A 22,009-nucleotide genomic window follows, 5' to 3' on the forward strand; every position below is an offset into this window, starting at 1 on the left:
GAACTAATAGAAAAAATAACTGCTGGAAACTTTAATAATGTTATTTGTATTTTATTTAATGACATCATTGATTAACTCTCACATTAAAAATATGGGTATTAGAATAATTAAAACCTTAATAATATTTCTGATATCAGTAATTTTTTACTATAATATAAGCAAAATGCTAATACTTTTATACATCATGTCTAAGTTTTATTATTCAACAGAGTTAATTATCATCATCCCCACTTTGTAGATGAGGTAACTGAGCAGAAAGTGGTTAAGTAACTTTTTGTCCAAGTTCACAGGGCTCTAAGTGATAGTGTTAGGAAATTCAAGTCTGGCTGGACACTTGTATGATTAAGACTATCAAAAAGTTATGTTTTGTCCTTTATTGTTTGAACAGAAATATCTGCCTGTATCTTACTAACTGGTCTGAGGATGTTAAGTGCAACTTACAGAAAATTACTAAGCTATTAGTTGTTGCACTTCTTTATGATTCTCTTACAGTTGATTTATAAAGTTATATTAGTGTCAGGTGAACAACGTAGTGAGTAAGTTTTGTAGGTTGTACTCCATTTAAGGTTATTATAAAATACATAAACTTATTTTGAAGTTTTTTCCTTAATTGGATTGTTTAGAAAATAGAATCTGTTTTCCTATGCAAATTGATCAGGCCCACAAAAGCCCATACTCTCTTTGAAATTGGATAGTGGTACTATTTAATATGCTCTTAATAACCACTGTTGTCCAGCAGGACACAACAGGAATTTTTTTTCCATAGAAACAACTTAGATACCAGGAATGTACCACTAAGTTTTTAGGAAGTCCAGGTTCCTTTGGATAGAAGGATAGAGGTATAAGGATAGTAGATATTCCCAGATACCAATTAAAGGAAAAGAAACTTGTTTGTCATTATTAATTCTGGGTATTCTGAATTAAATAACAATGAGCATTTTCCCCTCCCACAGACTTGGGCTTCCCTTCCTAGTTGAGGGATTATCTCTATAGTTATCTGTACTTCTTAAGTATTTTACATGATCATAGGTAATTTTGGCTTACCTTTTCTTACCTTACATTTTCAAATAGCAATATGTGTATTATTCATAGATGTACCACTTTACAATGGCCTTGGTAAAAGTTACGCTAAACTGTATACATTTTTTTTAAATCAGCTTGTCAAATCTATAGTAAATAATTTTAAAAGTGCTTTTCTTTTAATTTTTCAGGAGGTCCTAGGTTATAAAATTGACCACCAGGTTTCTGTTTACATAGTAGCAGTATTAGAATACATTTCTGCAGACATTTTAAAGCTGGTGGGGAATTATGTGCGAAATATACGGCATTATGAAATTACAAAACAAGATATTAAAGTGGCAATGTGTGCTGATAAGGTAAGATACTGATCTATATGTTCTATTCTTATATTTTTATTTGTGACTTAAATGGGTGCTAACATACTACTCAGACAGAATAAAATTGTATATTGTCTGTTAGGTTATACTTTTAGTAATCTAATAGCAAAAACTCCAGATATCACTTTATCTAAATGAAATTTATATATAGAGTCCTAAAATGTGTTTAAATATGTCATGTAGCTTTTCTTTTCTGTATTGTTGCATGTAGGGTTAATAACAGTAATTCATCTCTTATTAGTGAACTTCTTAAGTTTTTATTTGGATTGGAAGAACTAGAAGATTATGGATTTATTTGAAAACAATTTTTGAAAATGTACAAATACTAAACTCTTGGTAGTTTTATTTCAGTGCCTAACTTTCTTTAGATACTGCTAGTATGGTTTTACTATGATAACATTAAGAGCAAACATTAATTGAAAGTTGAGCATGTATGTGACTTATTTCATTTGGTCCCTAAGATATCCCTCTACAGTAGATACTCTTATCTACATTTTATAAAAGGGAAACTGAAGTTCACAGAGATAAAGAAATTGGTTCAGAATTTTCTGAGATGCTTCAAAACCTAGACTTGAACTCCAGATCTAAGTCTAAAGCATTGGACTATATACTACCTCAGTATTTTTATTTAATAAAAATGATCTTTCAAAAAAGAAAATATTTTCTAATGAAGTATTTCATCCCCTTTTTTCTGTTATTGATTTGAAATATTCTTTCTGATTACCTAATCCAGTTAAATATATTTTAGTATTTATTGTTCTTTCAGAATGTGAAAATCACCTGACCTGAAGGATTTCAAATTTTTTATTTTTTAATGAATAAGTATTTTATTTTAAAAGAGTAAATGAATATAAAATATTTGATGCTTTTAAATGAATTGATAAATAAAATATTTCTGAGTATGTATATAGCTCACAGAGAAGAGATGCAAGAGAAGCATAAAATGAGGCTGTAGATTTGATGAAAGGGTACTTATATTTGTGAAACAAGCAGAAAGTGATACAAGGTAAAATCTTATTTTATCATTATAGGGATAATGATGTAGAAGTACACAGGAGGGAAAAGATGAGGTTTAGCAAGAGGAGGAAGAGGAGGAGGAGGAGGAGGAGGAGAAGACTTCTTGGGGAAAAAAATGGGACTTATTTTGATCAATCACCAGAAACCTGGGAGTTATTCAAATATGAGTTATGTGAGGCCCTGGAATGAAATGGTGATGCCAAGGGTATGAAACAGAGGAAACTAAGAGAGAAATCCAAGACAAGATTTGGAAACAAAATAGAAGTACTAGATTAACAAGAGAGACAGACAGACAGACAGATACTAGTATTGACAGAGAACTTAGAAGAGGCAGTTTGTGATACCGGATGTAAAATTTTGTCTTAGAGAAGCTGTAGAGGGAGCAGTAGCATTATATCCAAGAAGAGGTTATTGTGTGTCTGTTTATTGTCATTTAAGAACTGTATTCAAATAACAGATTTTGTTTAACTTCAAATTTGACTAGATTCATATTTTATTATAGTTTTTTATATCTCTGACTATGCAGGTATTAATGGATATGTTTCATCAAGATGTGGAAGATATAAATATATTATCTTTAACTGATGAAGAGCCTTCCACCTCAGGAGAGCAGACTTACTATGATTTGGTAAAAGCATTTATGGCAGAAATTCGACAATACATAAGGGAACTTAATTTAATTATAAAAGTTTTTAGAGAGCCCTTTGTCTCCAATTCAAAATTGTTTTCAGCTAATGTAAGTATCATTGTATGAATGTATATCATTACATGTGTTGTTAATTTTACATGACCACTCAAATTTGAATTTGTATAGTTCATGACTGCTAATTTGTCCATTTTTTAAAAGTTGTAGGGTTTAATTTATCATGACTATGATCACAAATGAAGTTGCTACAAAAGTTTTAATTTAATTTTGAGGGAAATTGCTTTACAACGTTATTTTGGTTTTTGCCACACAATACAAATCAGCCATAGTTATACATATATCTGCTCCCTGTTGAGCCTCTCTCCCCTCCCCCAGCCACAGCAGTTTTGATTAACCACCAGAAATTAAAAGACAAAATCTAAGCTAGACTGATTATGTAAGTATAAATGAATTCACAGAATCTTCCACGAGTTCCAGAGAATAAAGCATCTTGTTTAGGTGGAAGATTTCTGTGTTTAATTTGACTCATTTGCATCATTGAACCAACACTGCATCAGTGCTGCCTATATTGTTAGATGCCATACTTGGCAATGGAGATTCAAGATAAATCAAAAACTATTTACTTTTCTCAAGTACAATCTAGTCAAGACAGAGATGTCAACTCTAAATTGCAATACAGTACTAATTACCATAACAGAAGTATGTGCTAATGTGCTATGTGCTGATTACCATAACAGAAGTATGACAACAGTATTTTGGGGAGCACAAAGGAAGGAGCCAATAACTGGAAATTAGAGAAAGGATTACTGATCTTACAGTAGTAATCAAACCAACCTGATTGGGTCCCGGAAAAGTACTAAGGAAGAATAGCTGAGATTGTCTAAGGAAGTTGCATTCTAGTAATTTCTAAAACTGTACCTACATAATCATGGATGACTGATGGAGAAGTGGTACTCACAACAGAGGCTGAGACGGAATGTTCAGTCATTGTTATGACAATGAGTGAACATTAAAAAATAAAGGAGTAAATGATGAGTTGTACAAATCTGTAAATATAGTTAAAACCATTGAATTGTTTACTTTCAATGGATGAATTGCATTGCCTATAAATCATATTTTAATGAAGTTGTTTAAAAAGAGAAAGAGATAAAGAGTAGACAAAGATATTCTTAGGACACAAAAAATCAAGAACCATAAAATTAAAAATTAATAACCTAGACTGCATTAAGACAAAAAAAACCTTTTGCTCTTCAAAAAGCATTATCAGAAAAATAAGAACATAAGCCACATATTGGTGGAAGCTACTTCAAATACATACATCTAACCAAAGGATTGTATTCAGAACATATAAAGAAATTCAGCAATTCAGTAATAAGAAAAACAGCTTGATACTTTTAAATGGGCAAAAAATTCAACACTTTATAAAAGAAGATACAACAGTGATCAGAAAGCATGTCAAAGGATGACCAACATCAGTAGTCACTGGTGTTAATCATTTAGTCATGTCTGACCCTTTGTGACCCCATGGACTGTAGCCTGCCAGGCTCTTCTGTCCATGGGGTTTCCCAAGCACGAATACTGGAGAGGGTTGCAATTCCCTTGAAGGATCTTCCTGACCCAGGGATCCCGGGTCTCTTGCATTGCAGGTGATTCTTTACCATCTGAGCCAAACCCCCACACATCTTAATAGTCATAAGGAAAATGCAGATTAAGAACATTATGAGACACTACTGGATACTCATTAGAAAAGCTAGAATTAAAAAGACTGACAATACTGGATGTTGAAAAGAATGTGGAGCAACTGCTTTTGGGAATGTAAAATTCCCACATTACCTGTGAGAATGTAATCTGGTATAAATACTTAGGAAAATAATATGGTAATTTCATATAACATTAACCATAAATTAGCCATACTACCTAGCAATTCCACTACAAAATCACACTTGGGCAAAACATCCGTTCAAAGTTCAGAATAGACCAGTGGATTTTAATTTAACAATACAAAGTTTATATAGTTTCAGATTCTACCTTGCAACTAACCTTTAAGAAGCTACATATTGACTTGTGTAATACTGTAAAAAGATAATCACTCCATATATATGCAATGTCCAGAATAGGCAAATACATAGAGAAAGAAAGTGGATCAGTAGTTGCCAGAGACTGGGAGTGGGTGTGCAGGGGAAGAATGGATACAGTATTTTTAGGGGGGATGATGATTTTCTAGAATTTGATGTAGTAATGATTGAATAGTTTTTGAATATGTGAAAATCGTTGAATAGTATATTTTAAGAGTGAATTTTATGATATATAACTTGTATCTCCATAAAAATAACTATGCAGGAAAAGGAAAGAGTATCCACAATTATTTGGATAGACTATTAAAATAGTCCTCTCTTTTCCAACTACATGTCTTTTAAAGCTAGATTTTCCTCATATGCTTTAACCAAAGCAATGTATCACAAGAGATAGAATGCAGAAATATACATGAAAAGCCAGCTATCTTCAATTAAGCTAGGAATTAGAGATTGTGTTAGAAAATGTAAAGCAGTACCATTCTCCTCACCAAGATTTTTGGTTGTTTAAGAGAAACTAGCTACTTTTCATAAAAGTGCTATTTATTGTTATTTTTAAATGAATTAAATTTTTTATAATTTTCTTGATTTTAATGTCTAATATGGTAAGTGTAGTAAATGGCAATAGTAAATAATTTCTAATATAGTAAGCAAATAGAGTTTTCAATAATTTTTAAAAGTATAACGGACTCTTGAGACCAGAAGGCTTGAGAACCAGTGACCTAGAGCAATGTACCTACAAATTGTACTTCATTGCAAAAAGAATTCTTTGTCTTTTACTTGTATTTGTAAAGTTGTTAAAATTTTTCACTGTATCTGCCATTTTAAATTTCATGATTATAAAATGACTTATTGGTTCAAAATAAATTTTTTATTGTACAACCTAACTGAATTAATATGTTTTTCTTTCCAACAGGATGTAGAAAATATATTTAGTCGTATAGTGGATATACATGAACTTAGTGTAAAATTACTGGGCCATATAGAAGATACTGTGGAAATGACAGATGAAGGCAGTCCCCATCCATTAGTAGGAAGCTGCTTTGAAGACTTAGCGGAGGTGAGTACTTTAATTATACACCAAAAAATCGTGCATCTAGAAGGCCTAAATGCAGTTCACAGGCCTAGATTTAATTCAAATACATTTGAATAAAAATTGGAATATGAATTCTTATTTCCAGCTAACATAGACATTAACTGTTAGCTGCTCAACTGTATTGCCCCTTCCTCAAAGGGTCACTGTCAGCATTTGTTTCTGTTATTTCATAAAACTTAGAAAAAAAGGAGTCTCTCATCCTTTATAAAAACAAGCAGATCCCAAAGCTGTCTTCAGATCCCACAGTTCACACTTAATTGGCTATCTTATCAATGAAGAGGCCACAGAACTTGGACGTAAGGTCAGGCTACTTATGTTTCAGTCTAAACTCTTCTACTTATTAGTTGTATGTAACCATGGGCTATTTACTTCACATCTCTAAACCTCCCTATCTATATTTGTAAAATAAGGATAATAATAGGACTCGGGATTTTGTGAAAGTTAAATAACCTACCTGAAATATTTAGCTAGTCACCTTCATACAGCTACTTAATATATGATAACTGTGCATTATTATTTAGAAAAAGAAAATGAAGTCCAGGACCTAGTGGCATGGTGATAAAGAATCTGCCTGCCACTGCAAGAGACACGGGTTCAATCCCTGGGTAGGGAAGATACTCTGGAGAAGGGAATGGCAATCCACTCCAGTATTCCTGCCTGGGAACTCCCATGGACAGAGGAACCTGTTGGGCTACAGTGTATGTGGTCGCAAAAGAGTCAGACATGACTTAGCAACTAAACAAGTTCATTATTATTTAGAATAGGAAAATCAAGTCTAAGGTTTAGATGATGATCATAGGGGTAGAAAAATGGTAACCTTCTTGATACTTCAGCTGCTAAAATATACAAGTTAGCCCTAATAAGTTAGCATTGATTGTCATTCTGAAATTTCTCACTCTTGCTTTGTTCTCATTCTAAAATCAACTGTATCTTTTATTATAACTCAGGGTTGAGTTTATAAAACAAATTAAGACTTTCAGACAAAATAATATGCTGAGTTTAAGCTTCACTAAGCCCCTCAATGTTGCTTTAAACACATAAAAGTCATAAAGTATAAAAAGAAAAAAGGAATATACATAACTAAACTCAAAACCCACTCCAGTACTCTTGCCTGGAAAACCCCATGGACGGAGGAGCCTGGTAGGCTGCAGTCCATGGGGTCGCAGAGGGTTGGACACGACTGAGCGACTTCACTTTCACTTTTTACTTTAATGCATTGGAGAAGGAAATGGCAACCCACTCCAGTGTTCTTGCCTGGAGAATCCCAGGGACGGGGGAGCCTGGTGGGCTGCCATCTGTGGGGTCGCACAGAGTCGGACACGACTGAAGCGACTTAGCAGCAGCAGCCCCAGCAGCAGACTCAAAAGCAAGGATGTTCTTCAGCCAGAGGGAAAGTTGTACTCAGAGGAACGTCAAGGAATACAAGAACTAATGGTGGGAAACAGAGTAGTAAATTTTATAAGCTATTGCATAATCTTAACACCAGACTGCTTTTTTTTTTTTTTAACTTGAAGGGTGAACTAAACCTCTCAGTGCGTGATTCGGGCTTGTCTTCAGAAGATAGGAAAAACTAAACAACTTTGAAAGTTTGAAAGTGAAAACCCATGGAAGTGAAAGTCACTTAGTTGTGTCTAACTCTTTGTGACCCCATGGACGGTAGCCCACCGGGCTCCTCTGTCCATGGAATTCTCCAGGCAAGAATACTGGAGTAGGTAGCTGTTCCCTTCGCCATGGGATCTTCCCAACCCAGGGGTTGAACCGAGGTCTCCTGCATTGCAGGTGTATTCTTTACCATCTGAGCCACCAGGGAAGCTCAAGAATACTGGAGTGGGTGGTCTATCCCTTCAGGGGATCTTCCAGACTCAGTAATCAAACCGGAGTCTCTGGCATTGCATGTGGATTCTTTACCAGCTGAGCTATCAGGGAAAACCTGGTACCAGGGAAAGAGAATGTAAAGTTTAAACAACTTTAAACTCTCTTTAAAATTTAGAAAAAATTTATAAGTAATAGCAAGCCATATTTGATTTTTGAAACATTTAAGAAAATCACCAAATAATAGAAGTACTACCTATAACAGTGCACAAAAACTATAGAAACAATTTTTAATCATTTCTACGATAATAGGAAAAAATAATGAAACAAAGAAAGCAGTGATAATGAAAACAAAATACAGTCATCCTTCAGTATTCTTGGGGGATTGGTTTCAGGAATCCCCTTTCCAATATCAAAATCTGTGGATGCTCAAGTAACTTCATATAAAATGGTCTAGGACAGTTAGTCTTCTGTATCAGCAGATGTGGAAGACAGATACAGAGGGCCGACTGTACAGTATGATACAAATAAATCCAATTATGTCATGCTACTACATTAGTAACTCAGTATGCACAAACTGCTGAAACTTGCCTATTTAAAGAAAGTACTTAATTGTTTTAAGGTCTGTTTTATGCAGTTCATAAGTGAAAGTGAAAGTCGTTCAAGTCGTATCCGACTATGTGCGACCCTATGGACTATATAGTCCATGGAATTCTCCAGGCCAGAATACTGGAGTGGGTAGCCCCCTAGAGATCAAACCCAGGTCTCCCGTATTGCAGATGGATTCTCTACCATCTGAGCCACCAGGGAAGCCCAAGAAGACTGGAATGGGTAGCCTATCCCTTCTCTAGCGGATCTTCCTAACCCAGGAATTGAACTAGGGCCTCCTGCATTGCAGGTGGATTCTTTACCAGCTGAGCTATCAGGGAAGCCCTTATAAGACATATACCCAAAACAGAGACATAGAAATACTAGGTTGGTGCAAATGTTAATTGCTATTTCGGACCATGAATTTTAAATCATTATAACTTATAGGCTCAGGCATATCTTTATTAACTAAAATAGGAATCATTACAATGAGCACATTTTTGCCAATGAGAAATAAGTTTGTGTATTCCTGTAACATAAAAATCCATGCCTCAGGATTCGATGAACTCTTGAAAAGCATTTTTTGTCTCCTGCTGATTGTAGAAGTATATTTTCCCTGCAAAAAGTTGTCAAGCTGCTTGAAGAAGTGGTAGTTGGTTGGCAAGAGGTCAGGTGAATATGGCGGATGAGTCTTAAAACCACAAGGTATTCAGAAGTAAGCCCAATAAACATATGCAAGATTTTTGTTAAGAAAATATTAAAATAGATTCTTAAGGAAGATCAAAAATAGAGACACAAAAGGCAACTCAGTTTTAGGATTATATACATATATTATTAAAACTGGGAAAGAATAATAATATAAGAAAAATATGAACCTCTTTATAATCTAAAACACTGTGTCCAGTATGATATATCTTAGGATATATTTTATGATATATCTTAAATGGTTGAAGTTTTTAAAAAATTAATATAATATTTCACATTATCATTAAAATCTCAACAAATAAGAAAAAGCATAGAAAATTAAAGTCATTCAGAAATTTCTTTAAAATGTTGGCCAAAGTAGGAATAGAAGGGACCTTTCTTAATCTAGTAAAGGATATCTATAAGAAACCTATAAAAGATACATTTAATGACTAAGTTGTAGGAGAATGCCGCTCACTATTTTTGAGCACCCTAATAGAGATACTAGCCAAAAGACAGGAAAAGAAGAAATAAAATTGTTCTGTTTGTAATCAGCATAATTGTCTACATAGGAAATCCAGAAAAATGTATCTTTCCTTAAAAAAATAAGTCTGAGAAATAGCAGGGTAAGTTAAACATCGCATTTTCTGTCATTCACTCCTAACTTCTTTTTCATTCCTCCACTAGGTGTCCTCTTCCTCCTCATTCTAGAATTACCCTTCATAAAATTGAGCTCTTGCTAGAATCTTCAACAGTATTTTCATAATAGTTTGGAGGTTTTGTGTTTTTATTTTTACCTGGAATAGGGCACAGGATGGAGGAGAGTGGAGATCCTACCTCCTGAGAAAAATCACAATACCTGCTCACTTTTTTTCTTCAGAAATCACCAGAACTAGTAGATTATAACCTTTAGAATTGTTTGGTTTATTGATGATGGTAAAACTTTTTGGCAATTTGAATTAAATTAATTGTTTTGTGAAAACTGTAACAGTGGATTTTAGGTGATATAAACAATTTACTTTCAGCTTGCAGGATGTGAAAGTAAGTCTACCACTAAGGAGTAATCATGAGAAAATAAATGCTTGGCACCAGTATTCTAAATGTGTATACTTTATCTGGTTATAGCTATCTATGCTCTTTATTATTCAGGCTAAATTTCATTTTCCAGATCCCAAATCCCCCCATATGTTTGTTCATAATACTCTACTAGAATCCTTTAGTGAGAGGTGTCATAATATGCTAGAATCCCATTACTCATCAGAAAAAAATTCATTTTCTTTCTTACTTGAGAATATTAGGTTTACTCTAGTAAAATTAATAGCTATGTAATTTTGCTTTGAGGCTTTAAAAAAATATGTAATTGTACAGTGATAGAAGTCTTCATAATTTAATCTTTCTGTGTTTATAGAGGTAGGTTATTTATTCTTTACCATAGAGAAAGATTATTTATGTTTTACCTTTTTTGTTTTTTAAGGAACTGGCATTTGATCCATATGAATCATATGCTCGAGATATTCTACGACCTGGTTTTCACGATCGTTTCCTTAGTCAGTTATCAAAGCCTGGAGCAGCTCTATTTGCAGGTATAGTAATTTTTAGATCAAGATATAAGATGCCTGTAAAGTAAACTTAAAAATTAAATCACTTTGTTTTCTAGTCAATAGGCGAAGGTTTCAAAGAAGCTGTTCAATATGTTTTACCCAGGCTACTTCTAGCCCCTGTTTACCACTGTCTGCATTACTTCGAACTTCTGAAGGTAAGAAGACTCTTCTACTTACAAAATATTCAAGTCTGATACAGTTTTTTAACCAGTTTATTTGTGAATCATTATGTGAGTGCTCATGAATATGTCTATATCTGTTTTCTTTTTCTAGTTAAGAAGCAATTATATATGAATCTACAATGCATGTTTTCTCCAGTTTTAATTGTGAATTTTAAAGCAGTCATCAGATATTTTTATCTTGTGCACTTCTTGCTTTCATGGCCAGTTGTTTGGAAACAATCTTGGATTTGTGCATCCTAGTCTCCATCTTGGGACCTCAGCAGATTCAGGGACTTAGATAAGGGACCACATGTTGGATAATGCCAAAGTAATGGAGAAGATTAATCACCTAATTTTTGTAGTTTAAGTTTGCAACTATGTCTATAAAAACTACTTATTATTAGTTTAGATACAGTAAACTATAGTAATCCTAGTAAAAAATTTCCCATTTGATTATAGTTCAAAATACTCAATTTTAAAAGTACTGACAGAAAAGAAAGGATTTTGCTTTTTTCCCCTCTTTTCCTATTATGCACTGAAATTAGGGAGAAGGGGAACGTTAGTCTGTATAAGTTATAATTCAATAGTGTAACTTAGTGATTTACTTTTAAATATCTTATGTAACTAATGATGTCTGCTTTGGATTATGGATAATATATCCTAAAAAACATCAAGTTTTCTCAAAAATTTTAAATAAATGAGATAATATATTTTATTTATCTATAATGAACTAGCCCCATAAAGACAAAATATGATATGCATTAATACTATTATTATTTCTTTAGCTTTAAAAAAATGTTTCATTAAAGAAAAATTGTATTTAGTATCATGTTGTTATGGAGCATGTATTATTAGAAATCAGATGTATAGTTTGCAGGAGTACATGAAGAAATGGGCTCTCTATAATGAATCAATGGACTAGAAAGCCTCTAAAGGTAGTAAACTGAAGGAACTCTCATCCTTCCCAGGTCTTTCTACATTGTAGGAACTTGGAGTTCAGTTAGATTTCTTAAGCAGGACTGTTTGAATCAGGAAAGGACTGAGGAAGTTGAAGAACTTAATCACCAGGCAGAGTTATGGAGCTCTCAGCTCTCTATTCTAGACTGCAAACAGAATACAATTTATGGTCTTCAGTAGTACAAAGTAAAGTAAAATTGCTCAGTCGTGTCCGACTCTTTGTGACCCCATAGCCTGTAGCCTACCAGGCTCCTCTGCCCATGGGATTTTCCAGGCAAGAGTACTGGAGTGGGTTGCCATTTCCTTCTCCAGAGGATCTTCCCGACCCAGGGATCGAACCCAGGTCTCCCTCATTGTAGGCATACACTTTACCGTCTGAGCCACCAGGGAAGCCCAGTAGTATAGGATGATTATTTTAAGAGGATAATCAAGAAGAAGCATTTGGTGTATAAAATCATTCTTTGTAAAGAATGACAAACCATAGTCTCAGAATGGATCATTTGCACACAAGTTTATTATATAGACCTTTTCTTCATAATGGCATCTCTAATAATGGGATTTTTTTTTTACCTGAGACTGTAATGAAGTTCTGAAGGATTAAAGACCGTATGAACCTTGAAGCAGTCACTAATCAATAAGTAAGAACAAGAAGCTTTGATGAAGTTTCAGAAGGCTATTAAAACCTATCTTAATAGTGTAAAAGAAATTATTTACTTCCCCAAATATAGGCAATTAAATTAAAAAAAATTTTAAGTTATTGTATTGAAATTTTTATTTTATAATTGTATCTATCAGCAATTTAAAGGTTTCTACTGGTAAACACCTGTATTCCTTGTTCATATTACTGCCTAAATTTCATTGCAAATTTAACAGTATATTGGGCAGGAAATTTTGCCCAATTCCACAAATTGTCATGACTCCTTTTTATTCTGCCTTCTCAGCACTGATGTACTATTTGTGTTTACTGTCTTTCATTTCTATTTGTTGGTATGTTGCTTAAATTATTTTATTGAGCAGTATTTTCAAAGTGTATTCTATGGACTGCTAGTCCCATAAGATACTCTAAAAGTCTGGGGGAGGGAATGCCTTGGTGGGCCAATGGTTAGGACTTCGTGCTCTCACTGCTGAGGACCTGGGTTCAGTCCCTGGTCAGTGAACTAAGATTCCACGTGTTCAGTGGTCAAGTATATTTGGGAAAAACTGTATCCTTAATTACACTCCTAGAAATGTTCCGTATATATTAGAATATTAAAGGCTTTGTAAAATTGTGCAATAAAGCAATCTATATAAAACAGTCTAAAGCAGTTAATTCCCAAATTAATTAGGCCATTTGTTGTTGTTTAGTCACTAAGACATGTCCAACTCTTTGTGACTCCATGGACTCCTCTCTCCATGGGATTTCCCAGGCAAGAATACTGGAGTGAATTGCCATTTCCTTCTCTGGGGGATTTTCCTGACCCAGCAGTTGAACCTGCATCGCCTGCATTGGCAGTCAGATTCTTTACTGCTGAGTCAGCAGGGAAACCCAAATAGGCCATGAAACCCTTAAAAAATGTAATGTATTTCTGGCGGTTACTTTGGAAAACTTTCATAGCGTTCTTCCATCAGAATAACTGAAAGACCTTCTAACACTTAATGGCCTTAAGATTTTTTTTCCAACAATATGATTCTCACTAACTCTAAATTTTTTTAATCTGGGTATTGCCATAATTCCAAGTTCCAATGTGGACTTGGTGATTTTGGACTCAACAATGATTAAATAAAATCAGCAGGGAACAGCAAAATCTTAAGACATCAGTGACAATTGGAATAATTTATCTATGGCATGGAGTGATCTTTGAAGGCTCATTGGACTAGATAGGAGTCTGATGTTTCTTTTCTGATCCTAGACTGGTAGCCAACTAGCTGAGTAGCCTGCAACAAGTCACCTCACCTTTTGAGCCCTGGTTTTCTTATCTGTGAAATGCTTATCTCACTGGGTTCAGTGTATGTAAAAGTACTTAACATACAGTAAAAATATAAATACCGAGTATTGTCATTACTGGAGACTTTTCTTCTTGTCTTGTAGGTTATCTTCAACTTAAACTAACATTTTACTCCCTTTGTCTTTCACCACTTACCTCCCTTTCATGCCTGCCGGAATTTGTATTCCATTTCTTTGTTGATCAGCTCAGATCCCTTCACCAGAAGCTTCAGTGCCATCTTTGATTCTTCTCTCTCCCTTATTTGTAGAGCATCATGGTTTGATTCCACAAATGAGTCTGAAATCCAGTCTTTTCCCCTGTTGCACTGGCATGGCCTTAGTCCAGACCCTCAGCATGTCTTTCCTAGGTTACTGTAGCAGTTTCCTATAAGGTCTTGTATCTCAGGGAACTCTTGGTTTGAAAAGTGCATTTAGTGTCCTTGTGAACTGGGACACAAAGTCTAAATTCTTTAGCTTTTTTCAGCCTCATCTCTTAATACTTGGTGTTACTTACCTTATGCTTTAGCCATAAAAAATTTCCAAGCAGCCCTGGAAATGTCAAATATGTTCAGAATTCCTTATCTTTTTTTCTATTTCCCTGGAATTTCTCTTCTACCTCTACCATCCCCTTTCATCTGAGAAATTCCTGCTTATCAAAGAGTTTGTTCAAATGTTGATTCCCTGTCAAGTTTCCCTTTCTCTAGGCTGATCCTTTGACTAAGCTGCTTAATTTTCTTTATGTCTCTATAGAACATGTCTCATTTTTATTGTCTACCTTGTCATTAGAATGGAGCTAAACCGTATGTATTTTTGAATTCTCTTGCCTAGTAGTGTTTGGCATTTAGACATTTAATAAATGCTTGTTACAAGATGAATAGCAAAAATAAGGTAAGTTTTCCTTTGAATTTATGTTTGTAGGAATAGTTTACCTGTAAATTGTATATAATTACATTTACTTTGGAAATTTAGAATGTCTTAAACTTTACAAATTCAGAAAATAAAAGTTTAGTTATTGATAGTATGACTTTAATGCCACTGAAACTGGAAAAAGGAAGTAACTCCCTTACCCGTCCACCTCCCCCACCCCGCCCAAGTTAGGAGTCAAGTCTTTGAAACCTTTAATAAACTTTTTCACATTAAAGTTCATTTAAAATCAACAACAACAACTTCCTTTGTATCCTTTTGAAAACCTTATTGCTCCAGTAATGTGATTTTTCTATGTGAAGATTAATTTGCTGTATTAAACAAATTTAGAGTTGTTTCTTGGGGCTAAGTATTTTGAAGGTTACCAAATCAGCACATTGTTCAGTTCAGCAAAAATAGTAACCTTTTCTTTGTTCTTTAAATATATTATTTTATCCTCTAAAGGTAAACTCAGACAAATGTTAGAAAAAATTATCCAGGATGATTTTGAGCAAATTAGTTCCCTAGAGAATTACCTATTCTTTTTCCAGTGCACTGGATACATATAACCTAGGAGATATAAATTGTCTCCCTTAATTTCAAAAGCAGGTTCAAATCTATATTGCGACTTGTGCATTAGCGTATTAGTTTCCTAGGGCTGCTAGAGCAAAACACCACAGACTGAGTGGCTTAAAAACAACAGAAATTTATTCTTTCACAGTTCTGGGTGTCGGCAGGGCCATACTCTTTCTAAAGGCTCTAGGGAAGAATCCTTCCTGCCTTTTCTTTAGCTTCTGGTGTATCCCAGTAACCTTTGGCAGGCTTTGGCTTACAGATGCCCTCACTTCAATCTTTGCCTTGGTCTTCTTTTTCACATCTTTACATTCTTGTCTGTTTCCTCTGCATTCAAATCTCTCCTTCCTTTCTCATACAATACCCAGTTAGTGGATATAGGGCCGACCGTAATCCGGTGTGACCTCATCTCAGCTTGATTATATCTGCAAACACCCAGTTTTCAAATAACATCATGTTCACAGGTACCAGGGGTTAGGACTTTGGAGGGAACACAGTTCAACCCATTACATTTAGTTTTTGGTATACTATAAAAAAATTATATCCATTTTTGTTTTTCTGATTCTCTAGTATATACTGACTTGCTTAAACCCATAAAAATATATTTTTTGCATAGGCCAATTAATCATTGCTTCCTGATCTTAGACTTTAAAATTTAATTTCAGTCCGACAGCAATTTAGTGAAAAACCAACAATTGCAGTATTTTTCAAATAGTAAAAATTCACAGGGATACAGAATTACTAACAATCACCTGAGTAGGACTAATGTACATAACTGAGGTTGGGGTTATCATGTATGGTTTCCCTTAAAAAAAAATAATATAAAATTTAACACTTAAAACCTCCATTCTTAGGTTTCACTGATAATAAAAAGTGCAAGACGAGCAAAATAATTGAGAGAAAACATTTCCAGGTTTAATTTTAACACGTCATAACAACCCTCTGCTTTTAGGTAAGATTAAGAACTAATAGAATAGTAAATATTGCAATGGATGTTAATTCGTTAATAACAGTGCAGTGCTTGTCTTGGTCACAAGCTTTACTTTAGAAAATAAGAGACACTAAAGATTGTAATCTGAATGCTCATATGATTAGATGCTTCCTGTGTTACATAGTAACATTTAATTTCCTAATATTCCTCGATTTTTGTGTACTGACTTGAATAGTTCTTAACTTTTCCCTTTAACATCATAAATAGTACCAAAATTGTAGTCCCAAATGCTTAAGTACAGAATTGTGGGAAAGGATTACAGGTAAGAACTTAGATCTGAATGGTGCAGTGAATAGAAAACTTAGGAACTGAGGGATGTTAAAAATAGGAGATACTTTTCCTCCCAGAGTAGGTTTTTGTTTTGTTTTGTTTTGTTTCTTTTTCAGGATAATATAAATGGAAAAGGCAAATATAAATTGTGCTACATCATTCACTTTAAACACCCCTTAGTGGCCTTCACATAGTGCTCCAGAAACTCTTTTGTAAAGAAATAACGCTCTGCAGACCCCCTGCTACAGACACCGTGTACGCGTTTGTTAATGGCTTTGGTTTGTTGCTTTTTCATTAGGGGAGCGGGAAAGTATCAAACATCTTCTACTCTAGGTGATTTCTTATGTAGTTTTTTTCAATATTCTCCATCTGGTTGCTGTATGCTTCAGACCATTTTTTTTTTATACTGTCCATACGCCAATGTTTAATACCAGCAATAAGAGGAGATTTAGAAAACATAGCTTCTCTCTGAGTATCACAAAAATAAGCCCAGAAGAGGTCTGTCTAGCTTCCATTCCTTTGAACTAGCTTTCTAAATTTAGAAATTCTTTTCCAGAAACCATGGACTCAAAGCATTGAGCTAAATGGTATATCTGACCACAGATGTTGATGACTAAAGTTAAACATAAAATAGTATAATTCAGGAACAATTATAAACAAACAGCTGACTTATGTTTTACTCTACTTTTAAAATTTTAAATCAACTAAACTGCTATGAGGAACATTTATAGTTTTGGTGATTTTCTCTTTGATAAGAACAGAGCAATGGTTTTGAAAGGTATTTTATTTCATAAATGAGATTATCCTAACATTTTTTAGGGTTAATTTCCTGTTTAAAGTTTCAAAATCCTTTCTGTTTAAGGTTTTGAACTTGCTTTTACAGCATTCCTTTTTCTGCCATTTTTCTCATTTCTGTTCTTTCTGGAATGCCAGTTACAATGTAGAACTACTTTATGTTGTCCCATACGTCTCTGAGACTATTCATTTTTCTTAAATCATTTTTCTTTTGTTCTTCAAAGTGGTAATTTCTATTGCTCTGTCAATAGAATTATTAGTTATTATACTTACTCTAGAATTTCCATTTGGATTTTGTTTTATAGTTTCCAGAGACTCCCTATCTGAGCACTCAAGAAGACCATGTTTTCCTTTAATTCTTTGAATATGGTCACATAAACTACTTTGAAGTCTTTCCTAAATCTGACATCTGGGCCACACGGAGCCAGTTTCTACTAACTGGGTTTTTCCCTCAAATATGGGTCACATTTTCCCAGTGTTTTTGCTGGCTAACATCTCTGGATTCTGTTGTGTTGAGGACTGTTGGGGTTCCATTTGTGGGTTTGTCTTTTGCTCTGTTTTGGATTGTTGGGTTTTTACTCTAGTGGGCAGCTAACTTTTCTGATTTGTGTGTGGGTGTGCTCAGTCGTGTCTTGACTCTTTACGGCCCCATGGACGGTAGCCCACTAGACTCCATTGTCCATGGAATTTTCCTGTCAAGAATACTGGAGTGGGTTGCCATTTCCTACTCCATGGATATTCCCGACCCAGGGATTGAACCCACGTCTCCTTCATTGATAGGTGGGTTCTTTACCACTGTGCCACCTAGGCCTCAACTGCAAATTTGTCTCTTCTGTGTTGTGTAGCAGCTGATATCTCTGTTCACTTTTTAGGATTTCCGTATGCTACTCTTTTAGCCTAGTTCTCTCCTGTCTTCCCTACGCATGTATGACTTGACAGACTAAATGTTTGGGCAGAGATAATGTTGAGATTTGGGGGTACAGTCTCTGGTTGCTTACACCTACAGATTCCCCCTTAATTTCCATGCACTCTGTCAGACTCAGGCTCTGTTTCCTAACACCTTAAACCAGTAAGACTTCAGCTTTCCGCTGTCTGAGCTATGTACATTTGAGAAGTAAACTCAGTTTAAGAAAAGCAGAACTTTATCCATTATAGCACTGTCTTTCAAAAGTAGATTCTCTTTGGTCTCTGCCACATTACTTCACTGGAGTCTTTTCATGCATTCAGAGTTTAGCAGTCAGCCAGATGTTTGGGTAGAATTTATTCTCAGATTTTATGTCTCAACCTTCTGTAGTTCATTCACTTCCAGATTTCCCCCTTCATTTCCTCTTCTATTCTGCTGTCTTCCATCTCTAGCCTGTAACTCTTCCTTTCGTTCTTCCTCACTGTTATCATGGGAGGTTAGGGGAAAACCCTAATCCCACAACTGTACACTTTCTAGTTGTAACTTTTTAAGAGCAATAGTACTACTGGCTTATGCTCTCTTTTAGATGTTTTCCAGTGCCTATAAATATTTTTAATTTTTTGTTTAGATTGAATAATTGTTATCTGCAGATGGTTCTCAAGACTACTGCACCACCATTACTGGAAGTTCTTGCATTTTTATAGCTCTGCTTCAGTATTTATTGTGGCTTTGTTATCTGTGACAATAGGAGGGGATACAGTGAAGGGCTGCAACTCAGATTCCACAGGTAGGCAAGAGAGCCGCTAACATTAGAAAATGTATTCTACTAAATTTAAAGATAAAAATAGCTAAGTCCTGTTTAAAATACAATTTGAATATTGGGCATGTTTAAAAATCGGTTGCATTGGTTATTTGGGGGGCTTCCCTGGTAGCTTAGCTGATAAAGAATCCGCCTGCAATGTAGGAGACCCCGGTTTGATTCCTGGATCAGAAAGTTTTCCCTGGAAAAGGGATAGGCTACCCACTCCAGTATTCTTGGGCTTCCCTGGTGGCGCAGATGGTAAACAATCCACTTGCAATGTGGGAGACCTGGGTTCAATCCCTGAGTTGGGAAGATCCCCTGGAGAAGGGCATGGCAACCCACTCCAGTATTCTGGCCTGAAGAATCCCCATAGACAGAGGAGCCTGGCAGGCTACAGTCCATGGGGTCCCAAAGAGTTGGACATGACTGAGGGACTAAGCATAAGCACAGTTCTTAAATCATCCTTTGTCTTTTTCCTCACCTAGATAACATGCTTGAGCTTAAAATATTCCCATACAAAAACATTACACAAATTTTATCTGATGAGCAGGAATTCTAAAAACTTTTTACAGTTATCCAGGATTACTTCCGGAGAAGGCAATAGCAACGCACTCCAGTACTCTTGCCTGGAAAATCCCATGGACAGAGGAGCCTGGTAGGCTGCAGTCCATGGGGTCGCTAGGAGTCAGACACAACTGAGCAACTTCACTTTCACTTTTCATTTTCATGCATTGGAGAAGGAAACGGCAACCTACTCCAGTGTTCTTGCCTGGAGGATCCAACGGACAGGGGAGCCTGGTGGGCTGCCGTCTATGGGGTTGCACAGAGTCGGACACGACTGAATTGACTTAGCAGCAGCAGGATTACTTCAGTATGAAAGCGTAATAGTGATACTTGGAAACGGCTATCCTTGTTTTTCTTTTTTTGCTGTTGTGTTATGACTTCATCAAATAAACACTGTATTCAGTTTTATCCCACTTTTTTAGCAGGAAATTCACCAAACTCTCTCCTTTTCTTTAAGTTAAAAATAAAAATAAATTTGGCCTTATTACAAAAAAAATTGGTTTTAAGTCAGAATGAAAGGAGCTTGGTAACATTATTCACCAGCATTTTGGTCTTTGAGTTATATTTCAGTTTCTTTCTTTTTCTAAGTTGTAAGATCTTTTCTTTCATTAAGTGCTTCGCTGTTTTAAAAAGTTTTCAGAATTTCTAACACTGTAATATTTAACTGGTAATTATTTTACTAATAGATAATAATACTTTTATCATTATCTGTCTCTATCATTCTTTTGTTCAGAAATACTGAAAAACTTTTTCATAGACGGTTTTAATTCTTATTATATACTTAATGTTTGTATTAATTGTAATTTTCTATACAAAAGGGGTAAATAAAACCAATTAGCAAAATCTTAAGAACTGCTGTAGATATTTTAATGAATCCGTTTACTTTTTTTTTTTTTTTGGACCAATGCATACCGATGTATAGTCACTTTCATTTTTAAATTTTTAATTAAAAAAATTATATTTAACATTTTACAGATTCTTTTAATTACATTTTTTATTTTTAAATTAATTTTATTGGAGTGTAATAAAATTTTCAGTGTTGTGTTAGTTTCTGCTGTACAGCAAAGTAAATCAGCTATACATATACTTATATCCCCTCTTTTTAGATTCCCTTCTCATTTAGGTTACCACAGAGCGTTAAGTAGAGTTGCCATTTACTTTTTTAAAACCATATAATCTTGCCAAGTCTTTCTTTGATAACTGCATGTTTCAGACTGGAAACTGAACTTACCATCAGTCTGATGGCTAAGACCATTTAAAGCCCATTTTAATAGGTATATGGGCTTCCCTGGTGGCTCAGACAGTAAAGAATCTGCCTGCAGTGTGGGAGATCGGGATTCGATCCCTCGGTTGGGAAGATACCCTGGCGAAGGGAATGGCTACACACTCTAGTATTCTTGCCTGGAGAATTCCATGGACAGAGGAGCCTGGCTGGCTACAGGCTGTGGGGTCATAAAGAGTCAGACACAACTAAGCGACTAACACTTTCACTTTAATAGATATACAGAAAATTGAAGAGCATATAGTTAGCTAAAAGTATTAAATTATTACTTTTTAAAGAAACACCTTTATTGAGATACAATTAACAAGCCATACTGCTCTCCATTACAATATGCTTTTTTATTTTTTCAAATTATTTCCTTTCCCAAGCACCTGTAGGGGAGGACAGTTTTTTCCTCATCCCTTTTAGAGTCTCTGGCTGGGTCTGAAAAGGAAACTGACAAAAATTAACAGGAGAAAAGCATACAGATTTATTTAATGTAAGTTTTATGTGACACAGGAACCTTACATATTGAGTATTTTAAACTGAAGGAACTTGAGAAAATAGAACCGGGAAGGTCACTGACCTTCTCTTTCCCTTATTTTCCCTTATTTTCTCAAACTTCTTCAACTTTTAAAGTATTCAGTATACCAAGGTGCCAGATTGGGGAATAGTATGTCCTGAACCCTGTCACACCCTTCCCCTCCCCCAGTCCCATCTTATCATTTACTCATGAAGTTTACCTAGAAAAAGCAGTGACCCCTTTGCTGTCAGATAATAAATGTGTCAATCCAAAGGTTACTTTTAGTAGCATGAAGAAAATCAGGAATTTATGCTGATTTCAGTAAGATTAAAGAGATTAAATGAAGAGAGGGGCATGGAAAAGGAAATGGCGCAGTGTAGGCTGTTTATTGTCCACCTGTCTTTTGACCAGCTGTGCTTATTTATTGTG

The 22,009-nt window shown here is 34.9% G+C and overlaps 1 protein-coding gene across 2 annotated transcripts in view; it reads left to right on the forward strand.

The window, feature by feature from the left end:
- SOS1 (SOS Ras/Rac guanine nucleotide exchange factor 1) overlaps nucleotides 1-22,009 on the forward strand; it is a 131,551-nt gene that overhangs the window by 59,277 nt on the left and 50,265 nt on the right. For both annotated transcript variants that reach the window (XM_070379701.1, XM_070379702.1), the window contains exons 4-8: nucleotides 1,212-1,376; nucleotides 2,941-3,150; nucleotides 6,049-6,192; nucleotides 10,787-10,900; nucleotides 10,970-11,068. In XM_070379701.1, coding sequence (XP_070235802.1) covers nucleotides 1,212-1,376; nucleotides 2,941-3,150; nucleotides 6,049-6,192; nucleotides 10,787-10,900; nucleotides 10,970-11,068 — 732 coding nt within the window. The remainder of the gene's footprint in view (nucleotides 1-1,211; nucleotides 1,377-2,940; nucleotides 3,151-6,048; nucleotides 6,193-10,786; nucleotides 10,901-10,969; nucleotides 11,069-22,009) is intronic.

Source organism: Bos mutus, chromosome 11 (assembly GCF_027580195.1).
Source record: "Bos mutus isolate GX-2022 chromosome 11, NWIPB_WYAK_1.1, whole genome shotgun sequence".
NCBI classification, from domain to species: Eukaryota; Metazoa; Chordata; class Mammalia; order Artiodactyla; family Bovidae; genus Bos; species Bos mutus.